This window comes from Spermophilus citellus (assembly GCF_964194105.1).
Source record: "Spermophilus citellus genome assembly, chromosome: 1".
Taxonomy (NCBI): domain Eukaryota; kingdom Metazoa; phylum Chordata; class Mammalia; order Rodentia; family Sciuridae; genus Spermophilus; species Spermophilus citellus.
In genome coordinates this window covers 36,762,486-36,785,769 of record NC_138182.1, presented here as the reverse complement: position 1 = coordinate 36,785,769, position 23,284 = coordinate 36,762,486, and the positions used below count along the sequence as shown (strand labels likewise).

At 41.6% G+C, this 23,284-nt stretch overlaps 1 protein-coding gene across 5 annotated transcripts in view; it reads left to right on the top strand.

Annotated features, from left to right (window-relative positions):
• Nucleotides 1–22,258, top strand: part of THSD1 (thrombospondin type 1 domain containing 1) — a 31,229-nt gene extending 8,971 nt beyond the window's left edge. For 4 of the 5 annotated variants that reach the window (XM_081304175.1, XM_081304174.1, XM_081304173.1 and 1 more), the window contains 2 exons: nucleotides 10,997–11,155; nucleotides 16,305–22,258. In XM_081304175.1, the coding sequence (XP_081160301.1) occupies nucleotides 10,997–11,155; nucleotides 16,305–17,689 (1,544 nt within the window). In that variant the 3' untranslated portion in view covers nucleotides 17,690–22,258. The remainder of the gene's footprint in view (nucleotides 1–10,996; nucleotides 11,156–16,304) is intronic. The other variant, XM_081304176.1, reaches the window with a different exon arrangement.
• The last annotated feature ends 1,026 nt before the right edge of the window (nucleotides 22,259–23,284 follow it).

Here is a 23,284-nt window from a genome sequence, read left to right as displayed (position 1 = left end):
GCTGTACATATTTAGTACAGACACGTTTTAAATTTTTTCTTTTTAGTTATAGATAAACACAATGCCTTTATTTTATTCATTCATTTTTATGTGGTGCTGAGAGTCGAACCCATTACCTCAAACATGCTAGGCAAGCACTCTAACACTGAGCCACAATCATAGCCCTAGACACATTTTTTTCTCTGAATATTCTCCATCCATGGTTAGTTGAATCTGTGGATGTTTAACCTGCAGGGAGTTGGGGGGCAGTTGTACTGGTGGAAAACAGACCCACTTAACCTCTTTAAGGTTTCAGTTTCCTCATCAATAAAATAGGGATAATAAAGATACATACCTCAGAGACTTCTAGAGATTTAACCAAGTAAACATAATGTTCTTAGCAAAGTGCCTCATGCATAGGAAGTACTCAATAAATGTTAGCTATTTTGTTTAAATTCATATTATTACATCATACAGAAAAGTCCATGGCAGAGATAATTGGATTTCCAAGCTAAATTCCAATTTGTATTTAGTAACTCCTCTTTTCTGGTCAGGTCTTTTTTTCTTCATTATTCATTATAGCAATGAATCCTCTTTAGTGAGAAATTAAATCAAGATTTCTGAAAGTGTCTTCAGGTCCTGTATTCCTTATGTAGTGCTCTGCTGAATCACTGGGAAATGGGGTTACCACAGTGCCATCCGTTCCTGGTACTGCTTGTCTGTTGTTTGGTGGTGGTACTGGAGATTGAACCAAAGCCTCAGGCATGGTGGGTAGGTACTTCAACTGAGTCACCCTTTGCTCCCCTGCAATGCTGCTCTATGCCTTTTATTCCCTTTTCCTGGGGTCAAGCTTGGTCTTAACAAGTGACTTAATTTGGCTGAGATTTTTTTGGTTCACTCCCTTCTGCTCTTATTTTCATCCCACTGAACCCAGGGCCCCCTGACTGCCCAAGCTTCTGATTGTCCATAACCCCAAGTGTTTCTTATTACAGATATACTCATTGACTGTCCTTAAGAAGTCCCTCTCCTTGAATTCTCTCCCCTTCCACTGGCCACTTGGCTTCTTATACTCACCTGTCTATTCCACCTAGAATCTGTGGGCCATCCCTTTATCCATCCTCCTACCAATTTTCTGAACTCCTTTGCCCTATTTTCCTCTGGATGCACCTGCTAGGGCACGCCCCCACTCTGCATGAGTCCAGCCATCTGCATGGCTGCCCACTGCACTCAAGCTGCTGAGGCTGCACAAGTTCATACCCAGGTGGACTGATGCCACTGTGGGCGGCTCATCCCTTCACCCTCAGCTGGGCCTCTGAGTTATTCAGCAGGTCACCCTGGCTGGCTCATGCTCCATTCTGTTCTGCACAATGGCTCATTTATACCTCCTGCACTTTCCTCAGACTTCAACCCTTGCCCTGTGGTTAACTCTCAGAGCTGGCTTGTCTCCTACACACAGGGCAGCTGGAAGCCATTAGATGGGAACTCTGTGCTCCGCCATTAAATGATCTGTCAGATCTTCTGGCTTCAGATCCAGCCTCTCCCCTTCCTTTCCTGTCACCAATGGAAAAAGTGTCATTCCACCAATATCAGGTCAAACCTGCCCTCCACTGTGGAGCTCAGCTCTTTTACTCATTCCAGGAACTCTCTGTTATCATGACCCACCTCTCAACTCTTGTCCCTTCTTACAAAGGCTCATTCTCATCAGCTTTGAAATGTACTTAATTTGCTTGTCTAAAAACAACAACAAAAACTATCTGTCATTCAACCTCCTGCTCTCCAGGTATCAGCCTCTTTCTCTCTTCTTCCTTTTATAGCCAGTTTATTGAAAAAAAAAAAAAAAAGTGGGGCTGGGGATGTGGCTCAAGCGGTAGCGCGCTCACCTGGCATGCGTGCGGCCCGGTTTCGATCCTCAGCACCACATACCAACAAAGATGTTGTGTCCGCTGAGAACTAAAAAATAAATATTAAAAATTATCTCTCTCTCTCCTCTCTCACTCTCTCTTTAAAAAAAAAAAAAGTTCCCTACACTTTGGGATTAATTTCCTGACCTCATATTCACATGTTAGCCTACTGAAAACTGACTTCTCCCCCCACTCCACTTCTGAAAATACTGTCACTAAAGCAGCTGGTGAATGAGTTTCAGGTCCCCAAATCCAGGTATCCTTTTCAGCCTGTGTGTCCTCATTAACCTTGGTTCTGGGACACCACACCTGCCTTGTTTACCTCCCACCTACCTGGCTGCTCCTGCACCTTCTCCTTGACCTGCCACTTCTAGTTTGTCTCATCCCTTAAGGATTAGTCATCTCTTTTCACTCTCTGCATGCCTGCCAGGTGATTGCTGTCCTAATGCTGCTAAGTCCAGATGGGCATTTTTTCCCAACCCTTCACCTGCTAAATAGTGGGCATCCCAGAGCTGTCTCCAGGTACCTCAAAAGCATCATATCTGGATTTGGACTTATTATCTTACCCCTAACTAAACCTGATCCTCAATATAATATTTTATTATGGGGCATGTGGTGTTGGGGATCAAACCCAGGGCATCCAGCTTGACAGGCAAATGCTGTACCCGTCAGCTGTACCCACAACCCAAAGCTGCTTTTCAGTACAGGACTCCACCATTCATCTCATTGCTCAAACCAGAAGCCTAAGACTCTTCTTCTCCTTTATCTCCTATAAATAACGAAATCCTATGGCTTTTGCCTCCTGGGTGTCTGATTCTTGCCACTTCTTCCCAGTTGTGTGACACCACTTGGTTTTAAGTCTTCATCATCCCTTACCTGGACTCTTGCAACAGATTCCTGCTTGGCTATTGCCGGTCCATTTCATTCTCTCACTGCACCAGAAGCATCGTTTAAAATTCAGGCCCACTGAGGTCATTCATTTTCTTGGCACGAGAATGAAATCCACAGGACTTCCACAGTAGGGCTGTCCCTACTTTCTCTGTAGTCAACAGGTTTTAGCTGGGGCCTGGGATACCCTTCTCCTCCAGCCTTCCCCTGCTCAATATTAACCTGTCCTCCAAGTCTCTACTCAGATTATTCTTCCTCCACCCCAGGCTGGTGAACTTCCTTGCCCCAAGCTGCTACATTAGCCTTCAATTCCTTTTTCATGTCACTTATCACTCCTATCATTGCTTGAAAAATGCCCCCTGCCATGCCTTTCCCCCATGTCTCACTGAATGAGAAGCTCATTTAATGGCAAAATCTGACTTGGGTGGTAGTAAAACTGTCTATGGTCTTTATCTGTTACACTTCGCCCGGCAGCTTTTTTTTTTTGAAGGAGTGGGGGAATACTGGGAATTGAACTCAGGGCACTTGACCACTGAGCCACATCCCCAGCCCTATTTTGTATTTTATTTAAATACAAAATAGAGTTGCTTAGTGCCTCGCTTTGAGGCTGACTTTGAACTTGCAATCCTCCTGCTAGGAATTATAGGCATGCGCCATCTTGCCCGGCTGCCTGGTACCTTTAGTTGCTCAATACATGTTTATTAAAGTGGAAATTGAACTCAGGTCTGGCCTATCTCAGCTAGTTATTAGAAAAAAAAGATTGAACTGATTTGATCATCAAGAGATTCTTGACATTTCACAGGAAGATTTGTGTTCGGGGAGAAAATCTGAGTGAATGTAATTGAAACAAACCAAGGGAAATCAAGAAATGTGGGCCACTGGATTAAAGACATTTGGGGCAGGAGGACCATCTTGTTGCTTCTCCAAGCTGTTGCACATTCCACAGATGCTTCCATTCAGTGTCTACTGAGGGGTTTTAACAGTAGCAGCAGCAGCAGAGGGAAGGCACTGGCGGGGTCAGGACAGGGAGTGGTGCTCTGTGTGCCCAAACTGAGGGTGGTCAGTGTTTCCTTGCAAGGGTTGCTCCATGTAGCAGGAGCTACCCACAACCCAACAGCAGGCCTGACAGCAGTAATCACAGCTAAACACAGATTTTTCTGTGTGGCAGACTGACAGTGACTGACTACTTGACTCAGAAGTGAAATTAATGTTGGAACTTTAGTGCCTTTCTGTGTTTTTAGTGCGATTGAGCCTGTACAAAATGTTCAGCATCCCTAATCTGAAATCCCAAGTGCTCCAAAATCCCAAAGTTTTTGAGCATTAACATGATAGCACAAGTGGAACAGTCCACATCTGGCCTCATGTGATGGATTGCTGTTGAAACACAAGTGCACTAAAAATGTAGAAAATTAGACTTGATGTTTAAGATGTACTTGAAACATAAATGAATTTCATGTTTAGACTGGGTCTCATCCCCAAGATATCTCATTATGTATATGCAGATATTCAAGAATCTTTTAAAAAAATCTTTTAGTTGTAGATGGACACGATACCTTTATTTTATTTTACTTTTAAATTTTTTTTAGTTGTAGATGGATACACAATATCTTTATTTATTTTTATGTAGTGCTGAGGATCGAACCCAGTGCCTTTCATATGCGAGGAAAGGAGGAAAGTGCTTTACCACTGAACTACAGCTACAGCCACTTTATTTTATTTATTTAGTTGTTTTTTTTTTTTTTTTAATGTGGTGATGAGGATTGAACCCAGTTATTCACACATGCTAGGCAAGCGCTCTACCACAGAGTCACAACCCCAGCCCTCAAGAATCTTAAATGCTTCTGGTCCCAAGCATTTTGGAGAGGGGATACTCAGCCTGTTTATAAATTGATGAAGGCGCTGAGTTCTGTTCATTTTCTATTTAAATTGACAGCTCTGGACAGTAAAGACTGACTTTTTCTTTATTTTTGTTTTGCCAATGGCATCATTTAGGGGCCCTACCATGACTCATATGAAGTAGTGAATTTCTTGCTAGTTCTTTTTGACAATGGAAGAATTTGCTTTATGAGTTTATCTCTTTTTCCAAATATGTCTTAGGACCCTAGGATAGTATTTAAGTACCAGCACAACAAATTTTGTTATGTTGTCAAAAATGACTACTTATGATTTTGGCATAAAGATTACTTTACTCCAGGCACCCTTCCTAGTGTTTTGTGAATATTACCTGTTTAGTCCTCCTAACCCTATGACTTATGTTCATTATGTTGTTAATTTTATAGATGAAAAAATGGGGGCACAGGATGGCTAAATAATTTGCCCAAGGTCCATTGTGTTTGAATGTATAGCCAGAACATAAAGCCAGGTAGACTATGAGATGGGTTCAGTGGTATACCTCTTGCCTAACATTCCTGGTGCTCTGGGTTGATCCTCAGCACCATGAAAATAAACAAACAAACAACACACAAAAAAGCTAAAAGCCAGGTAGACTAGCTTGAGTTTGCATTCATTACTATTTTACAACAGCCTCTGACAATCAATCATCAGTTCATATATCTAATAATAAAGGGCTTTTAGGTTGAAAAAACAAAGATTTTATTTTTTTCTTCCCAGTTCATCTTGGGCTGCCTACTCCTCTTAGAAGACCTAAAACCACTTGGGGGGTCCTCTGGCCCAGGCTTCTGTATGATTTGTTCAATATGAGTGAGCCTTGTTCTGTGCAAAGCAAAGCTGAACTGCTTATCCCAGGTGCCTTTGCTCCTGCTGCTGCTTATAGCTACTTGCTTATTTTTATCTGTGGAATTTTCTCATAAGCATGTTTTGTTTAGTTACCTTGGTCTCTTCAGCAAAATGTCTTACAGATGTGAACATCTCATAGGCTTTATTCCTTCGGATAGTCTTGGAGACAGAAACAAATTTTCCTTTTTGACACTCCAGACTAATTTTGCTCATTCAGGATTGATATCTTTTGTAGTGGCCCTAAAGGCATTCAACCTGGACAGATAGGTTTGTTATAAAGGTATGGACATCTAACCAGGACCAAATGAAATAGCTTTCCATTCATGAAGAAAGACTATTTGGACTCTTAGTCATCTTGCCCTTCATTTCTAAAACATGTACTGTAGCCATCTAATGAATTTCCATCTTGCCGAGTATTTTCTTCAGAGTTATTAGTGGAGATCTTCAGGGATTAGATACTTAAAGCATTTTTAGAAAAAATTTGTCTTATTAAATTTGATTTTTGTTTTATTTGAATGATTTCCTATTTAAATTTTTTTAGAAATAGATATAAAAATGTTACAGATTTTATTTTTCATTTTATTTTTAAATCAGCTTTTTTTTTAACATTAACATTCTTGATATCAAAAGTAATTTTATTTCCCGGTCTCCACTAAGGGAATTTTTCTTTTAGTTAGACAAATGTCTATGTATTTAAAGAATTCATTTTTATATTTATATAAAGTAAGAGTTCAAAAAGAATAGCAAGAAGATTCTTAGCTTTTGTAATTGTCCGCACCTTTGTGTTAAACCAGAGAAGAAAATGCTGTATGTTGATTTAATTTTCAATTTAGATTTAGCAGTAATGGGATTCCCAGTAGATTTTTCAAAAATGAATCATGGTACTTTAACAGAGAGACTTCCATATGAGATTGCCAAAGCTGTTCAAGCACTGGGGGCTTAGTGCCTGAGCATCTCTGAAGCGTTGTGGACAAAGTCTGCTCATTGTTCTGCCCCAGCCAAGGAGCTGCAGTATGATCCAGGAGGCACAGAACCAATATTGTGTTCATTTGGACCTCTACTTGGAACATCATTACCACACCTCAGTTGATGTTGGTCCCAACTCTTGTGAAAATCCTGAGACTTTTAATTGCTACGAAGAACTCATATTCCATGACTCACTCCAAAGATTGCACCACTTGGCTCACCTGAGCCCTATACATTTTCCTTGTGTTTTTGTAGTGCTTTGTACACCTCTGCTGCATTAGAAGGTTTGTCCAAAAAGGATGGAGAGAAACTTTTATGCAGAGGATGCCTCATGTTGGCAGAACATAGTAAGTCTTGGGGTTGGATGGGTGATCATAGAGAATTCTTTATAGGGAAATATTCAGTTATTCTAGCTGGCAGTGATCGGATATCTGCTTGGAAGAAAAGTTTGCATTTATCAATCAATAATGGTTGTTTTGGCTGGAGGTGTAGTTTAAAAGTAGAGTGTTTGCCTAGTGTGCATAAGACCTTGGGTTGGTACCCAGTAGTGCGTGGGGCCGGAGGGAAGAGAGAAAGAAGAGGGCTGTTCGGGAGGGGTTTGTGTGTATTTTGAAGTTCTGTTGTTAGGTGGATCTGCATTTAGGATTGTTAAGGCTCCTTGCTGAATCGACTTCTTTGTTATTTTGTTATGTTCCTTTTTTATTCCTGGGAATGTCCCTGGTTCCTTAGTCTGTTTTGTCTGATATTAATGTAGCCATTCTAGTTTTCTTTTAATGTTCACAAGGTATATATTCTTCTATTCTTTTAATATATATATATTTTTATCTGTAAATTGAGTTTTAAAAAACTGTATGTAGTTGGGTCATGTTTGTTTTTATTTAATTTTATTTTTTAAGTTGTTGATAGACCTTTATTTATTTCTTCATATGTGGTGCTGAGAATCAAACCCAGTGCTTCACACATGCCAGGCAAGTGCGCTACCACTGAGCCACAAACCCAACCCTTAATTGAATATTTTTATGATTTACCTTATCAACACTTTTGGTTGGTTTATTTATTTATTTGGTTGGTTAGTTAGTTTTTTTGTTTCTTGATACCAGGGATTGAACCTAGGGGTGCTCAACCCCTAAGCCACATCCCCAGTCCTTTTAATTTTTATTTTGAGACAAGGTCTCACTAAGTTGCTGAGGTATACACTTTTGGTTGATTGTTTATCTCTCTCTCTCTCTCTCTCTCTCTCTCTCTCTCTAAATTGGCTATGACACATGGTTGACACTTTTCCCTATTATTATTATTATTATTGGTTGTAGATGGTCACAATACTTTTATTTATTTTTATGTGCTGCTGAGGTTTGAACCCAGGGCCTCACACATGCTAGGCAAGTGCTGTACTACTGAGCTACAGCCCCCATCCCTGATTGTTTATCTCTTAAAATGATTTTAGTGATTGTCCAATAGTTTACAATATACATCTTCTCAATCTGCCTTCAAATATTACATTGCTTCACATGTAGTGTAAGGAATTTTGAGCAGTATACTCTCAATTCATTTGTCCCATTATTGTGAGTGTGTTTGTTGCTGGTGATTGAATAAAGGACCTCACACATGCTAAGTAAGTTCCCTATCACTGCAGCTATACCTATTCTATGTGTGATTGTTGTCATGCATTTTACTTTTGTGTGTGTGTGTGGGGGGGCACTGGATTTTGAAATGAGCAGCACTCTATGACTGAGCTATATTACCAGCTCTTTTTATTTTTTATTTTGAGACACTGAGTTGCCCAGGCTGGGCTCAAATTTCTGAGCCTCCTGTCTCAGCCTCCCAAATAGCTGAAATTATAGGTGTATGCTACCACACCTGGTATGCATTTTGTTTTATATATGATATTAAACACATCACACATTGCTATAATGCTGGTGTAGACTATCAGTAGTATTTGAGAGCATTTAAAAGATAAGAAAAAATGGATTTTGAATTTTATATTTACTTTTATATATGCCATTTTAATACTCTTAGTCTCTTTACATAAAGTTTTTGTTCCGTATTATAATTCTTCTGCCTGAAAGATTTCAACAGTTCTTATGTTGAAGGCTTGCTGGTGGTCAGTTTCATTTGTCTGAAAAAGTTTTATTTTCCCTTTATTTTTGAAAGGTGTTTTTACTGGGTATGGAATTCTGGGTTGGTAGTTTGTTGTTCATTTCCTTCTGGCTTGCATAGTTTCAGATGAGAAATGTGTATGATGTGTTTCCACCCTCACCCTGCCACCCAGCAGCCACAGTCTTTAAGATTTTCTGATTGTTTAGGTTTTCAGAAGTTTGAGTGTAGTGTGTCTTAAGTGTTTTGTTTTGTTTTACTTTTTTTATATTTATCCTTCTTGGTGTTTCCTGAGCATCTTGGGTCGATGGTTTAGTCTTTCATTAATTTTGGAGAGTTTTTGGACATTATCTATTTAAATATTTCTTCTGTCTTATTCCAATTACGTGTACTAGAGACTATTTGATATTGATATCCTACAGTTCTTCAGACTTCTGTGGTATTCATTCTTCAGGCTCACCTCTTAGTTCATTTTGTGATGTTATAACAGAATACCTGAGACTGTAATTTACAAAGAACAGAGATTTATTTCTTACAGTCTAGAAGCAGGGAAGTCCAAGGTCAAGGGGTTTGCATCTGGCGAAGACCTCTTTGCTTCATCATCTTGTGGCAGAAGGCAAAAGGCAAAAGAATGTGTGACTCAAACCCTTTTATAAACAGCATTAATCCATTCATGAGGGCCGAGCCCTTAAAACCTTAACACTTTTCATTAGGTTCTACCTCTCAGCACTGTTGGGTTGGGGATCAAGTTCAAACACATGGCTTTTGGAAAACATATTAAATTCATAGCACTCTTAGTGTATTAGTTTGGGTGATTTCTAGTTACCTATATCCAAATACACTGTTTCTTTCCTCAGCTGTGTTGAATCTATTATGAGCCTAAAAAAGGCATTCTTCAACTCTGTTACTGTTTTTCAATTCTAACATTTCCATTTGACTCTTTAGTTTACAACTCTCTGATGAAAATTTCCATCTCTGTACATTTTGTTCATCTTTTCACTAAAGTCTTTAACATATTAATAAATTATTTTAACCTTCTTTCTAATAGGTCTAATATCTGGGTCATATCTGAGTCTGGTTCTCTAGATTGTTTGTCTCTTGATAGCTTATTGCCCTTTTCCTTTCTTGTGCCTCTCATAATTACATTTTGAAAGCTACAAATTTGTTTGAAAATGTGGACACTAAGGCATGTAGTATTTATGTTGTAAAATGGGTATATTTCGATTTTTTTCCCTAGGTCTTAATGTAGGTATTTCAATACTGGCTTTTGCTAGATCTTTACTGAGAGCATTGGGTTAATTAAAGATTTGAGTCATTCTTTGGACTTTTCCTGTTGTGGCTACCCTCAGTACAACACAGATGTCAGAATTTTCTCGTGTTACTTTGTTTTTAGGGCAGGCATTAGATTGCCAGAGTGTTTTTCTCCATACTTCTATTCACCCTCAGCTTTAGACTTGAGTCTATGCATTGGAGAGGTTCTAGCTCTTGCCTCTCCCCAACCCACCCCAGCTCTAGACTGTTGTTATTTGCTATGTGGTACTTGCTAGCCTGAAATGAGGAGAGGGCATTCTCTTGGACTGGGTCAACTCAGTCTTGCGCAAGTGCTGTATCCCTGTGTCTCAGGATAGATAGGGCTTTCGTGATGGTCCCTCTCCTCCCATATGGTGGAAGATTCACAATATCTGGGCCCACGACGTTTTCAGCTTCTCCTTAAGGGCACAGTTTCTTCAGGCCCTAGTCGCAGTTGGCCTCACCCAATACTCTTAGGTTGACAGAGTGGCAGCCTTTTCCCCAGTGGTTAAGGATGCTGTTCTGTAAAGGAGGTGGGGAGAAGGATCTGGGTGAGGTTTCTGTCTTTTCTGTGGTGATGTCCCTTCTCTCCTTAGACTTCAACTGTGAGAGGGCTTTGTCTAGTCTTGCACCTGCACTCCTTCCTTCTGTGAGCATTTAGTGAGCTCTCTAGAAAAGAGTCTGCAAGTGGGTACAAATTCCCCTTGTTTTGTCATCCCCCAGGGACTCTGTGTTCTCATGCTAGTCCACACACTAGGTTTTTAGCAATTCAGTACCTTTTTTATGGAGTCTTCTCACTACCTTGTGTGGGTAGGTCCTGGAGTCTGTCCCAGGTAAACAAATGCTGCATCACTCTCTCTTTGGAAGAGCCAGTCTTTCCTTACGTTGCAGGTTAGTTGGTTGCCCTGTGACCTCAGTTATCTGGTGGCTTCTAGGAAGGCTAAGATTTTAGAGATTATACAGATTTTCTTTGTTTTAAGGCTAGGAGAAACAGTCTTTGCAGCTTCCTCCATTTCTGGGAATGTTTTTACTTACTGCCTTTTCAAGGTCTGAGATTTGAGTATTGCTGCTTCATTTGGGCGCAGTTAAATACTGGTTCTCAAATGAACTAGCATTAAAAACATGACTTTATATCCTTGCAGAAACTTGGGGACTGTGGCAGCCGTGGAGCCAATGTAGCGCTACGTGTGGGGATGGTGTCAGAGAACGTCGCCGAGTATGTCTCACTTCCTTCCCCTCCAGACCTGGCTGCCCTGGAGTATCCTCGGAGGCCTCCCCATGTTCCCTGGAGGAGTGTGCTGGTAGGTACTCTTGCTCCCTTGGGAGTCTTCTCAGAGCCTTCATCAGAGGGAATATTGAACCCAGAATGGCCTGAGAACCAGCATTCTGAGTTCAGGAGCAGACTGGTGCATGCTGTGTGATGCCGCTGATTCTAATGCTGTACTCATTAGTGTATCTAAGACTGGGAGTGGCTGGAAAATAACTTGCCAGTGAGATGATGGATTGAACACCGTGTAAGAGGGACTTGACAAGGAAATATGTCTAAAGATTCAGACTAATAAATATTTTTTTAAATACAACAAATAAATAATTAATTTTTTTTAAATACAGGGGAGAAGTGTTATTTCTTCCTAACATTTTTGGTTGCTGATATTTCTCCCTCTGCTTTATCCCACAAAACAAAACTGTGGGAAAAAATTTTCCCCTAATTTTTTTTCCCTTCAGCAACCCAGAGAAGCCCAAGGGGACCACATAGACCATTAGTTGTACAAGTGGGGCAAGATAACCTGTCTTTACCTCCGCATGATCTAAGTTTGTTACCAGGAGGTAGGGACATTTTTTTGCCATCACCTGGAGACTGGTCTTGGCCACATTTCCTCAGTGTCTTCTAGGCACACACTGGTAGGTGCTCCATGAGTTTTTGGTGTGAGTGGTCATGATGCTCATATGGCTCGGTTAGGTTTGCTTCAGCTTATGGAGCTGAATCCTGTCTATTTGCCACAATTATGGTTACAGTGATGAATAATCCTTGCTCTTCCCACACACAAAGCCACTCCTGCTGAGCTCATTGGCCTTTTACTCTGGTCCTGACCCTTAAGATAAAATCCCTCTGTCAAATCCTGCCATTCGTTCTTTAATCCCAGAGTCAAAGACCATCCTTACTTAGTTCCTTAGCTCTTTGGAATCTTGAGGAGTTAGGTGCTTGTCTTTGTCTGGATCTTAGAGAACCTTTTAGTCCAAACCACAGATACCTGGCAATGTTTCAACCATTGTTACTGCCTGTGGCCTTAGAAAATCCTTGCTGTTTCGTCTTTGTGGCCAGTACCAGAGGCCTTATTCTGTTCATTCCAGCACCTCCAGAGCTTTATTCTCTCTTCTGACTTTTTCTTACTGTAGCTTCAAATCTAGGCTCATTTCCCAGCCCTCCCAGCCTGTCTTCTTTGAAGACAGGGCCCCGCTCTGAACCCATTCTTTCTTCAGCTCTATCTCATACAGTTTTCAGATCTCTTAGCCCTGTCAACTTATTTCTTTATAAGTCCCCTTCAGTTTCCGTAGCTCTTTCCTTGTATATAACTTTCTTTAAGTATACCTCATCTTCTTAATTCTGGGATGGAGCATCGCATTAAAATAGTCCACCCAGAGTTCAATAACACTCACATGAATTTAATATCAGCCATTTATTGAACACCCGCTGTGTGTCAACACTTTAAATACATTATTGCACTTAAGCCCCACATTCATTCTTCCAGATAGATATTATTATGCTGGGCTCAGATCTTGAAAGCATACTTGCCTGCTGGGCATTTTTCTAAGTATCTTACACGTAAGAAGTAGTTACAGCTTTCCCTCTGTATTTGCAGAATAGGAAAAAGAGAAGGCTTGGAAGTTCTGCATCTGTGGATTCAACCAACCATGGATGGAAAATATTCAGGAAAAAATTGCATATGTGTTGAACATGTACAGATTTTTTTCCCTTTCACTATTCTGTAAACAACATAATGAGTTACATAGCATTGACATTGCATGAGATATTATAAATAACCTAGAAATTATTTAAATTATATGGGAGAATTGTGTAGTTTCTATGCAAATACTAGACTATTTTATAGAAGGGACTTGTGCATCTGTGGAGTTCAGCATCCACAGAGGTCCTGGAACCAGTCCCCAACAGGTATCAAGGGACACTTGTATATTATTATCTCCACATTACAGAGAAAGTGAGGGCATGGAGAAGGCAAATAGCCTACCCAAGGTCATAAAGGAAAGAATCAGGAACAAGAGCTGACTCTGCATCAGGCTTCCTGTCTTGACTACTTTACCCTTATGTACAGGCCAATCTGGCTTTCTAGAAGAAGCATCAGCAATTGCAATTAGCCATCATCTTTGAGGAAATGTAATCATATTTCATGTTCTGGCATCTTCCTGAACACTGGGTGGGATCTGGAAATGCATATGTTATTAATTTGCAAGAAGAGTAAGGGTCAAACTTCTACTCTTAAGTGGAAATGATCCACCTAACCTTCCAGGTCTTCTCTTTTTCCCATTTCACCTATTTTCTCCTCCTTGGAAATGCAAAGATCTGTCTGCAGCACCAGGAGATCTTCACTTCGGGTGAATGAGGAAAGATAGATGAGGCAGGGATACAGGAGGCCAGCAACTTTTGGACTTTTTTCCAGCTGTGGTTTTTATAGGAGCCAGCTAACGTCAAAAGATAACAGAGCTGAGAGAATGGTTCATGATGTGTGACAGCCCACTGATCAGCAGCCACTGCAGAGGAAAGAAATGATAAATTGGGAAACTATTTTTACTTGGTTGGGAGTTCAGAGTTTTATTTGGCTTTAAAACAATACTTTTAAGCCAAGGACTGGGACCTCTTTGCACTAATTTGCTCTCTCTTGTTCAACAATAGAATAGGAGGATCCAGTTGCTGTGGTATCCTCAGTCCATCTGGTAGGATATTGATCATCTTGCTATTATTTTTTTAAAATATTGAATGAATCAATTAACTAAACTAATGTTTTTATTGAGTACCAGTTGTGACTAGGGTTGGGAATATATTACATATATTAAGAAGATGTGTCCTTGTCTTGAGGGGAGCTTAGGATATAGTAGCTCAGAAGGTACATAAACAGGCATAATACACAGGACAGCATAGGACCTGCAATGATAAAGGTATCCGAAGCCTGCTGCAGAAACTAGCAAGGATTATAATCCATGCTGGGAACATTTCTTTTCTTGAAGGAAGTGATATTTGAGCTGGTCTTTGAGAGCTGAGAAGGTGCTATCCAGGTAAATGGGGTAAGCAAGGGAGTTTTGGCAAAGGGAGCAATCAATGAATGAAGGCAGAGAAGAAGATGGCACAGTAAGAGACCTTGGGAGCTGCAAACAGTTTACTGTGGCTGTCGGATGGTGGGTAGGGAGGGGATGGGAAAAATGAGGCTGGACAATCAGGGGCAGATCCTAAAGGTTTGGACCTGCATTTTAGAGGGCTCCCTCTGCCTGTGGCACAGAATACAGATCAGAATGGTAGGCTTGGCAGAGAGGTACCTGGTAAGAGATTTTCAGTAACCCACATGAAACATGAAACACTGGCAGTGGGAATAGAGGAAGAAGAGGATGCATGGACTCTGGATGTGGCAAGGGATGGAGAGACAGGGATGAAAGATGAAAATCAGGATAGTAAGAGTAGCCACTGTGTGGACTGTGGTGCCGTTCCCTTGAGACTGGGTATAATGGAGTGAGAGGGGCAAATGCACCAGTGAGCTGTGAAGGTTGAGGTTTCAGGGGAGGAGAGGCTGCAGACACTGGGAAGGTGCTGTGTATGGTGGGATGGACCTTGGAGTATCCCGAATGGTCCTAGCTCTAGGCTGGGGCCCAGGTGCTAGAGTGACTGTTGGCTGTCAGAAGGTTGGGAGATGACAGCAGAATGAAGGATGGTTTAGGTGAATGGCCTGCGCAGCAAAGGAATAGAGGTTTCATGTGGAAGTGGAGGAGTGCTAGATGAACTTGGCAATCAGGAATGCCATTTAGAGACACACCCAGCTGCTGGCTCTGTTTGCTTATAAAGAAGCAATGACTCCCACCGGAGAGGCCTGGAGGAAGCTGTGTGCTGTGGGATCGCCAGGCCTCAGGTCAGGCCAGGAGACCAGGGACTGTTTTGTGGAAAGGTGGAGGTGATGAGTTAGTGTCCCAGAGGGTGCAATAGAAAGCCACAGGGGTACAGCAGGAACAGGAATTCAGGAGACAAAGCACAGAGCTGGTGGTGACAAGGGTCTGGGGGAAAAGAATTGGGACAGGTGTCTGGAAGGGCTTGAATGGTGGGCAGTGCCCCAGGATGAAAGAGGTGAGTTCACCGGGTCTCAGTGTCCAGGTGTTGTGTGGTATTCCAGGATCCAGGTGGCATCTGCATCTTTTCCCCCCACATTTCTTATTGGTGCATTGTAGTTGTGCGTAAGGATGAGACTTGTTGTTACATATTTGTACCTGCACACAACATAACAGTATAATTTGGCAATATCCTTCCCCAGCCCTATCCCCCCCTCTTCCCTGCCTCCCACCCCTTGGCCACTTTTTACTGATCCCCCTTTGAGTTTCATGGGATCCACCTCCACCTTCCTTTTCTTTTTCCTCTCTGGCTTCCGCGTATGAGAGAAAACATATGACCCTTGATCCTCTAAGTTGGACTTATTTCTCTAGCTTCATCTATTTTCCTGCAAATGCCATAATTCCATTTTTATTTATGGCTGAATCAAATTCCATTGTGTATGTATAGACATCGGCATCTTGATAAAAAGTTTTGAGGCTGTGGGACAAAGTGGCTTGAGAAAGCAGGAAAGATGATGCAAAGCCAGTGCCACCTGGAAGGTAGGAAGAGGGGTGGAGAGCTGAAAACAGAGGGTGAGAGAGCACAGGGATCCATACTTAGAAAGACGCCTTCTGGGTACTACAAGGGGGAAAAGTGCACCGTATTATATTGTTGACACTTTTATTTCCATCAATTAATTTAATGTGAAAGTTTGTTTATAACCCATCTAAATGATTTTGTGTTTTGAGTCTTGGTATTTTCCCACGAGCCTCTCACAGTACCTGTACTACAGATGTCCTGTGTTTACATCATTGTAAAGGAAAACCTTGATTTTTTTTTTTTTTTGCCTTGACGTTTTCTACACACTGCTTCTGTGTGGAAAACGGGTGGTGTCTCAGCAGGAGCTGGTGAGCACAGGAGTCTCTTTGATTGTGGCTTTCCTGCGTGTGGGTCCCTAGTTTTGCAGCTTTTCCTCTTTCCTGGTGACCTTGTTTGGCTTCAGCTTTCAGCAGAGATCTGGCAGACTAGAAAGCCCAATGCCTGTCCCTTTTCCACCTCCCTTTGACTGCTCTGATTATTAAAACAAGCAACTCAGAGATCTTAGAACCAGATAGAGAATTCATTTGTTCTTCCTCTTTTTGTAGCTTTCCGGCCAGCCAGCTCATCCCCCCTTCCACCCCAGGGTCCGGCAAAGTCCAACAACATCGTGACGGTCACTGGGATATCCCTGTGCCTCTTCATCATCATTGCCACCGTCCTCATCACTCTGTGGAGGAGGTTTGGCCGGTCCCCCAAATGCAGCACCCCGGCTCGACACAACTCCATCCATTCCCCCAGCTTCCGGAAGAACTCGGACGAGGAGAACATCTGCGAGCTGAGCGAGCAGCGGGGAAGCTTCTCGGATGGGGGTGATGGGCCTGGGGGGAGCCCAGGGGACACGGGTATCCCTCTGACCTACAGGCGCAGTGTGCAGGTGACTCCTGAGGACGACGCCTCTGGCAGCGAGAGCTTTCAGTCCAATGCACAGAAGATAATCCCCCCTCTGTTCAGCTACCGCCTTGCCCAGCAGCAGCTGAAGGAGATGAAGAAGAAAGGACTGACAGAGACCACCAAAGTGTACCATGTGTCTCAGAGTCCCCTGACAGACACCGCCATAGACTCTGCGGCCGGTCCCCCCTTAGACTTGGAAAGCCCAGAAGAAGCTGCAGCAAGTAAGTTCCGGATCAAGTCTCCATTTCTGGACCAGCCTGTGGGGCTGGGGAGTGGCGGGGAAAGGCCTCCCTCCAGGCTGGATTTCAACATGTCTCAGGCCAGTTGTGCCATCAGCCCCAGCCAGACTCTGATCCGCAAGTCCCAGTTGAGGCACACGAGTGGCAGAGGGGCCTCATCAGAAAGGAGCCACCCCAGGAATTCCCATTTCAGGAGGACGGCTAGTTTTCATGAGACCAAGCAACCCCGACCATTCCGGGAGAGGAGCATGTCCACTCTGACTCCACGGCAGGCCCCCACCTACAGTTCTAGGATGCGTACCTGGGACCAGGCAGAGGACAGGTTTAGGCCTCCGAGTCGAGGTGCTCACCTGGTTCCTGAGAAACTGGAGCATTTCCAAGGAGCAGGTGGAATCAGTGGTCCATTGAGCCCTCTCCCTAAACCCTACACCATGGGGCAACCTGTGAGGAAAGCAGACCTGGGGGATCGCCAGGCAGGACTAGTGGCAGGAGTGGAGAGAACAGAGCCCCACAGGGCTCGGAGAGGACCATCCCCCAGTCACAGGAGTGTCTCAAGGAAGCAGTCTTCCCCCACGTCTCCCAAAGATAGCTACCAGAGGGTCAGTCCACTGAGCCCTTCTCAATGTAGGAAAGACAAGTGTCAGAGCTTCCCGGCCCAGCCTGAGTTTGCCTTCTATGACAACACATCTTTTGGCCTCACTGAGGCTGAGCAAAGGATGCTGGACCTCCCGGGATATTTTGGCTCAAACGAAGAGGATGAAACCACCAGTACCCTTAGTGTGGAAAAGCTGGTAATCTAGGTCAAGAATCTGCCTGAGACTTCACACAACAGGTGTCCTTTACCCAGGTTGCACTATCAACTGCTCCCGTAGCTCCGTGGACTATTTTGTGTAATGGTTCGTGAGGCAGAATGTGGGAAGGGAGTTGCTCACACACTGGGGGGACACATGCATATGCATGTGTTTTAATTCATAAGGAAGAAGTTATTGATCCTGAACTTTTCTTTTTGCTACCCTATTTCTATTGGCTTATTACTAATAGCAATAATAAAATTTAAACTAAAGCAAATAGAACGTGACCTGTCATGTGGATATGAGAGACCACAAGATGTGCCTTGAGCATGATGCTCTTTGAACACTGCACTGGAAGTTTCCTGGCTTGAAGCAGATCTCTGGAAGCCTTAACTCATCAGTGCCAGAGTAAAGTAAGCTTGGTATCACAATTTTGAATTGTAAATTTTTTAAGTTATAAACATATAAGCATTGGCTCCTGCAGGGGCAACATTGAACAGGTTTTGTATGTGGCTGATTGAGTGAATTATGGTTATTAGACCACCAAGAAATGTTGACCCTACAAGATATTCCAGAAGAACTTGCAGGAAAGATTTGGGTGACATCTTAACATTTTTTAATGCAATGAAGAGTTCATATGACTTGACAAAATTATGTGAATTAATCCTGCTTTAGAGAAATGACATAACCATTTGATTGTTTAGGTGGTGAATCAAATAAAGAACTAGCCATCATTGTTCTGGGAAAATAGTAAATATTTCTGAAAGGAAAGCATTGTCCCCTGAGAAAGGATCTGTTGGAAAATGGGCAGTAGGTGCTGACCAGGGACACTGCCTGACAATAGGGTGCTGGTTGTATGTTCCTAGAATAAACTGGAAGCAGAGAATGCATTCAGGTATATAGGAAGCAGATAGACCAGTTTATGATTTTTTACAGTTTAAGCTTTTTTTAATTAGAAAAAAAATAATAACAAAAGAAAAGAACTCTTTTTGGAAATTTAGAATCACTTTTTAAATTGGTTATTCCATCTTTCTACCGCATTTTACAGATGAGGAATTTGAGGCAACAAGAGTAATTAACAGGACTGAATAGAAGATAGACTGATCCTTTATCCCAGATGCCATACCCTTTGCACTCAACCATGAGTCTTTGTGTCATGGGAGAAGAGATGTCTTCAGAGCAGGGTTCGAGAAGTTCCCAGAGAGAAGGCAGAACTTGACTGGACCAGCCTGATTCTTGGCATGCATGAGGGGAAAGATTTTCAGCATTTGCCAGACAAAGGCATACACAAGGGTTATTTAGGTACATATTCAAGGGAGAATGCAGGCTATCTCCAGAGGGAGAGACAGCAATCCCTTGTTGTGTATTTTATTTTTCAATAAAAATGGTACGAACAAAGTTTCTATGCATCCAATACAAGAGAAACTTTTAAAACTGGGGTGTTAATATTTCTAGTGGGACGGTTGTTGGGGGCTGGACTAGTCGTGGAGCCAGGGTGGAGTTACACAATTTCTCGCCAGTTTTCCCTGGCAAGAAATTTATAATAATAATTTTATTATTATGCATTTCTCTCATTTTACAAGGGCCTGGGCCAAGAGTGTGTCGTTCAAGAGTTACAATATTTCCTGAGCACTTTCTGCATCTGGGGATCTCTTTTTATTCTACATCTCTATCTCATTTGCAAGTCTTCTCCAATAGCAGAACTTCAGGAGATAGCCAGCATTTTTTTTTTTCTGTAAGAGGGTATAAAGTGGCCCTTCTGCTAGCATTTCCCAAAGGATGGAAGTTTTCTGCTGCTAGATGAAATTTAGGACTGGTGGTGCAGCTTACTTTGTTTGAAAGTAAGGGCTACACCAAAGAACCTAAAGATGGGCCTCTCCTCTGGAAGACTGTCATCAGGTATCCTGTGGGTGCACTTTCTATCCACCCCTCTCCTGGTGACTAATCAGCAGCCACTGGAGTAGTTGCACTTCCCTTCTTTTTCACAGGGACCTCCCTAATGCCACACCCATCCTGCTGGTTCCTTTTTTTTTTTTTTTTTTAGAGCTTATCAGGATGTCAGCCTGCTGGTGAGGTTACAGGGATCAGTGGAATTAGATGGGAAAATTTTTTGAAATGCCAACATTTCAGTTTTAAAAGTTTCTCTCCTATTTGTTGCAATGAAACTTCGTTTTGCCGTTTTTATTGAAAAATAAAGTGTGGTTTGGAAATGCTTTAATAATACTCTACCTTTCAGGAATAGGAGGGGTCGATTATTCAGAGCTGTCTGACAGCTGGTATGTGCTGATGCAAAGAAGAGGAAACCAAGCTTTTTAATCTCCATTTTCTTTGTTTATCATACTAGAAAGCTTTGTTCTTTTTCCAAGTTTATAGGCCTGCATGCCAACCTTTGAACACAAAGGGTACGTGCTCACCCGTTCCAGTACTAGGAGAGGTGGAAATTAAAGGGAAACACTATGGAAAGAAAGCTTTTTCTTTGAAATTATATTCTTTTCCAGTATATTCTACATCTAAATTAATAGCGCAGTGAACTAACACCAGCATATAACATGTTCATCATCTACTGAGCTCAGTTTTCTGGGCTTGATCAAGAGTCAATCTCTACATTTTCAAGTTAATCAGTTGACCTATCTGTGCCTCTGAGAAAGAGAAAAGAATTTGCTTTAGTATTCTTTGGTGGATACGTGGTAAATTACATTAGAAATGATCTACTTTGGGCTGGGATTGTGGCTCAGAGGTAGAACGCTTGCCTAGCACGTGCGAGGCCCTGGGTTTGATCCTCAGCACCACATAAAAATAAACAAAATAAAACTATTGTGTCCAACTAAAAACTAAAAAAAAAAAAAAATAGTTAAAAAAAAAAGAAATGATCTACTTTTCACCATTGTGTCCCTAGATACAGTAGCCACAATGGCTATTACACATAATAGGAGCTCTGGTGGATTAGATAAAGGGGGAATGAAGGGATGGGGAATGGGAATAAGAAAGACAGTAGAATGAATTGGACATACCTTTCCTACGTTTATATATGAATACACCACCAGTGAAACTCCACAGCATGTACAATCACAGAATAGGATCCAAATTAGAATAAGTTATAGTCCATCTATGTATAATATGTCAGAATACACTCTACTGTCATGTATATCTAAAAAGAACAAATTAAAAATAAGTTAAAAATATATAGGAGCTCAATAAAAAATTTTTAAATAAATGACCAGCTACTCAAAAGCCTTAAAATTATATTTTTGGTTGAATTAAAATAATTCTATGTAATACTTTAAATCTTAAACCATTATGAAGGGGATATGTTTCTATAGTGTGGGATTTTAATTTTTAGAGGTCTCCACAAATAAAAGGATCCTTATCTTTCTGGGCTGGTAACCGTGGTTGAAGGTGGAAGTATCTCTGCACACAGTAGTCACTTAATATGTGTATTAGTCAGCTTTCTCTTACTGTACCTGAAATAATCAACTTAAAAAGAGGAAAGGGTTTTTTTTGGCTAACAGTTTTGAAGGTTTCTGTCCGTGGTTGGTTGGCCCCATTGTTTCTGAGGCCGTGCTGAGGCAGCAGCAAGAGCAGGTGAGAAACCATTCACCTTATGGCTGAAAGGAAAAGAAAGAGGGGAAGTGGTTTGGGGTCCAGTATCCTCTTGAAGGTCCCCAACTTCCTTCCACTAGGCTCCATCTCTTAAAGGTTCCACCATCTCCCAATAGCACCACAGGTCGGGGACCAAGCATTTACCACATGGGCCTTCACGGGACACTTATCCAAACCTAGCAATAAGTATGGAAGGTATATGATAGACTGGCCTCCAATAGATAGGGTGTTCTGCCTTCCTAACAGTGTCTACCATTTTGCTCCACCTCTTTGAGGCAAGTTTCCCAACCAGAGCTTCTGCCTAGGTGGGGTTTATAGCTGGGAGCACTTAGTGTGCCAAGCCCTCGCCACCACTGTGTAATGACAATCCAGCCCTTCCTACTAATTTTTCCACCTCGAATTCTACACCCGAACCTGACCCACTAAATGTATAAAACTGCAGCTTTATGATTTTGATAATTTCTCATGATAGATATGTAACTATATAAAATAATATTCCATAATATGTAGTGCGGGCAATTTCTGGGTCCTTTTTATCCATAAAGGCAGCATATTTAAACTTAGAGTATTATGTAAGATTTTATTTCTCTAGGTCATACCAGCTGAGTAATGGTTTGAATAAAAAGAAATAGTTTGGCATAGTTGAAAGGATAAAAATTTAATCCTAGCCCTTCCCTTCCTAGCTGAATGATGGTAAGTCACTTAATCATAGGATCCTGTTTTCTAAATCTAAGGTAATAACAATGTCTACCCTTGCTATTGGTTGAAGATGGGGACGTGAACACACATATTTATTTTCTCACCCTCCTAGGACTTAAAATTATAATAAAGAGGGCTGGGGATGTGGCTCAAGCGGTAGCGCGCTCGCCTGGCATGCGTGCAGCCCGGGTTCGATCCTCAGCACCACATACCAACAAAGATGTTGTGTCCGCCGAGAACTAAAAAATAAATATTAAAATTCTCTCTCTCTCTCTCTCTCTCTCTCTCTCTCTCTCTCTCTCTCTCTCTCTCTCTCTCCTCTCTCACTCTCTCTTTAAAAAAAATTATAATAAAAAAACATAAAAGGTGTAATGTTGAACACTGTTTAGGGAACAAGAGGGTGATTTGGCAAATTTATGAAAGACAAAGTTCATGGAATGACACTGAATGGAAGAATTTTAGCTCATTTCAGAGTTCTGCAGTAGACAAGGGAGCCTCTCCATGTGGTAAAACCTTGCAAAGGTTAGGGACACAGAAATTACTGGAATGAACCGAAGACTGATGACAGAGATCTGTCTAGAAAATGGTCATTTTTCACATCCCTCCTATTCTGGTGCCAAGAATCTGTGGAAATTGAGAGTTCAACAGATATAAACAAAACCAACCAATCAGCAAATGTCCAGAGCAATCTCTGACTACTCAGCCTGGATTGAAGCCCGCCAGTCAGCAAGCTCTACTCACGTGCTTGGGGCTCCTACTTGCCCTACTTCTTTATCATTCTTCAAAAATAACAAATAAAAAGGGTGTAGCTCAGTGGTAGAGGGCCCCTGGATCCAATCTCCAGTAGCCCCCCAAACCAAACCAAAACAACAACAACAAAATAACATGACTATTAGAAATCATGAAACATTTGATGAATGCCTACAGTATGACAAAGAAAAATCAACCCCAGAAAGAATAGACATGATTCAGAGAATACAAGGGAGTCAAATTAAAACCTTACAAAATTAATTATCCCTAAAGAGAAGTAAAATGATATTACATCTGTCAAACAAGTCTGAACACAGTGCAACAGAACAGAAGACCCAGAAAACTGGAAGAAATCCTCAAAAATGAAATAGTCAACAGAGGATTGTAAGATAAATTAGAGGAAATCTCTCAAAATATGTATAAAAATATGAGGGTATAAAATACACAGAGGATCAATCCAGAGAGGACCCAATAAGAGACTAAAAGGAATTCTTTAAGGAGCAGAGAAGATAGAGGAGAGAAAGATACCAGGAAATACTACAATGAAAATTACTA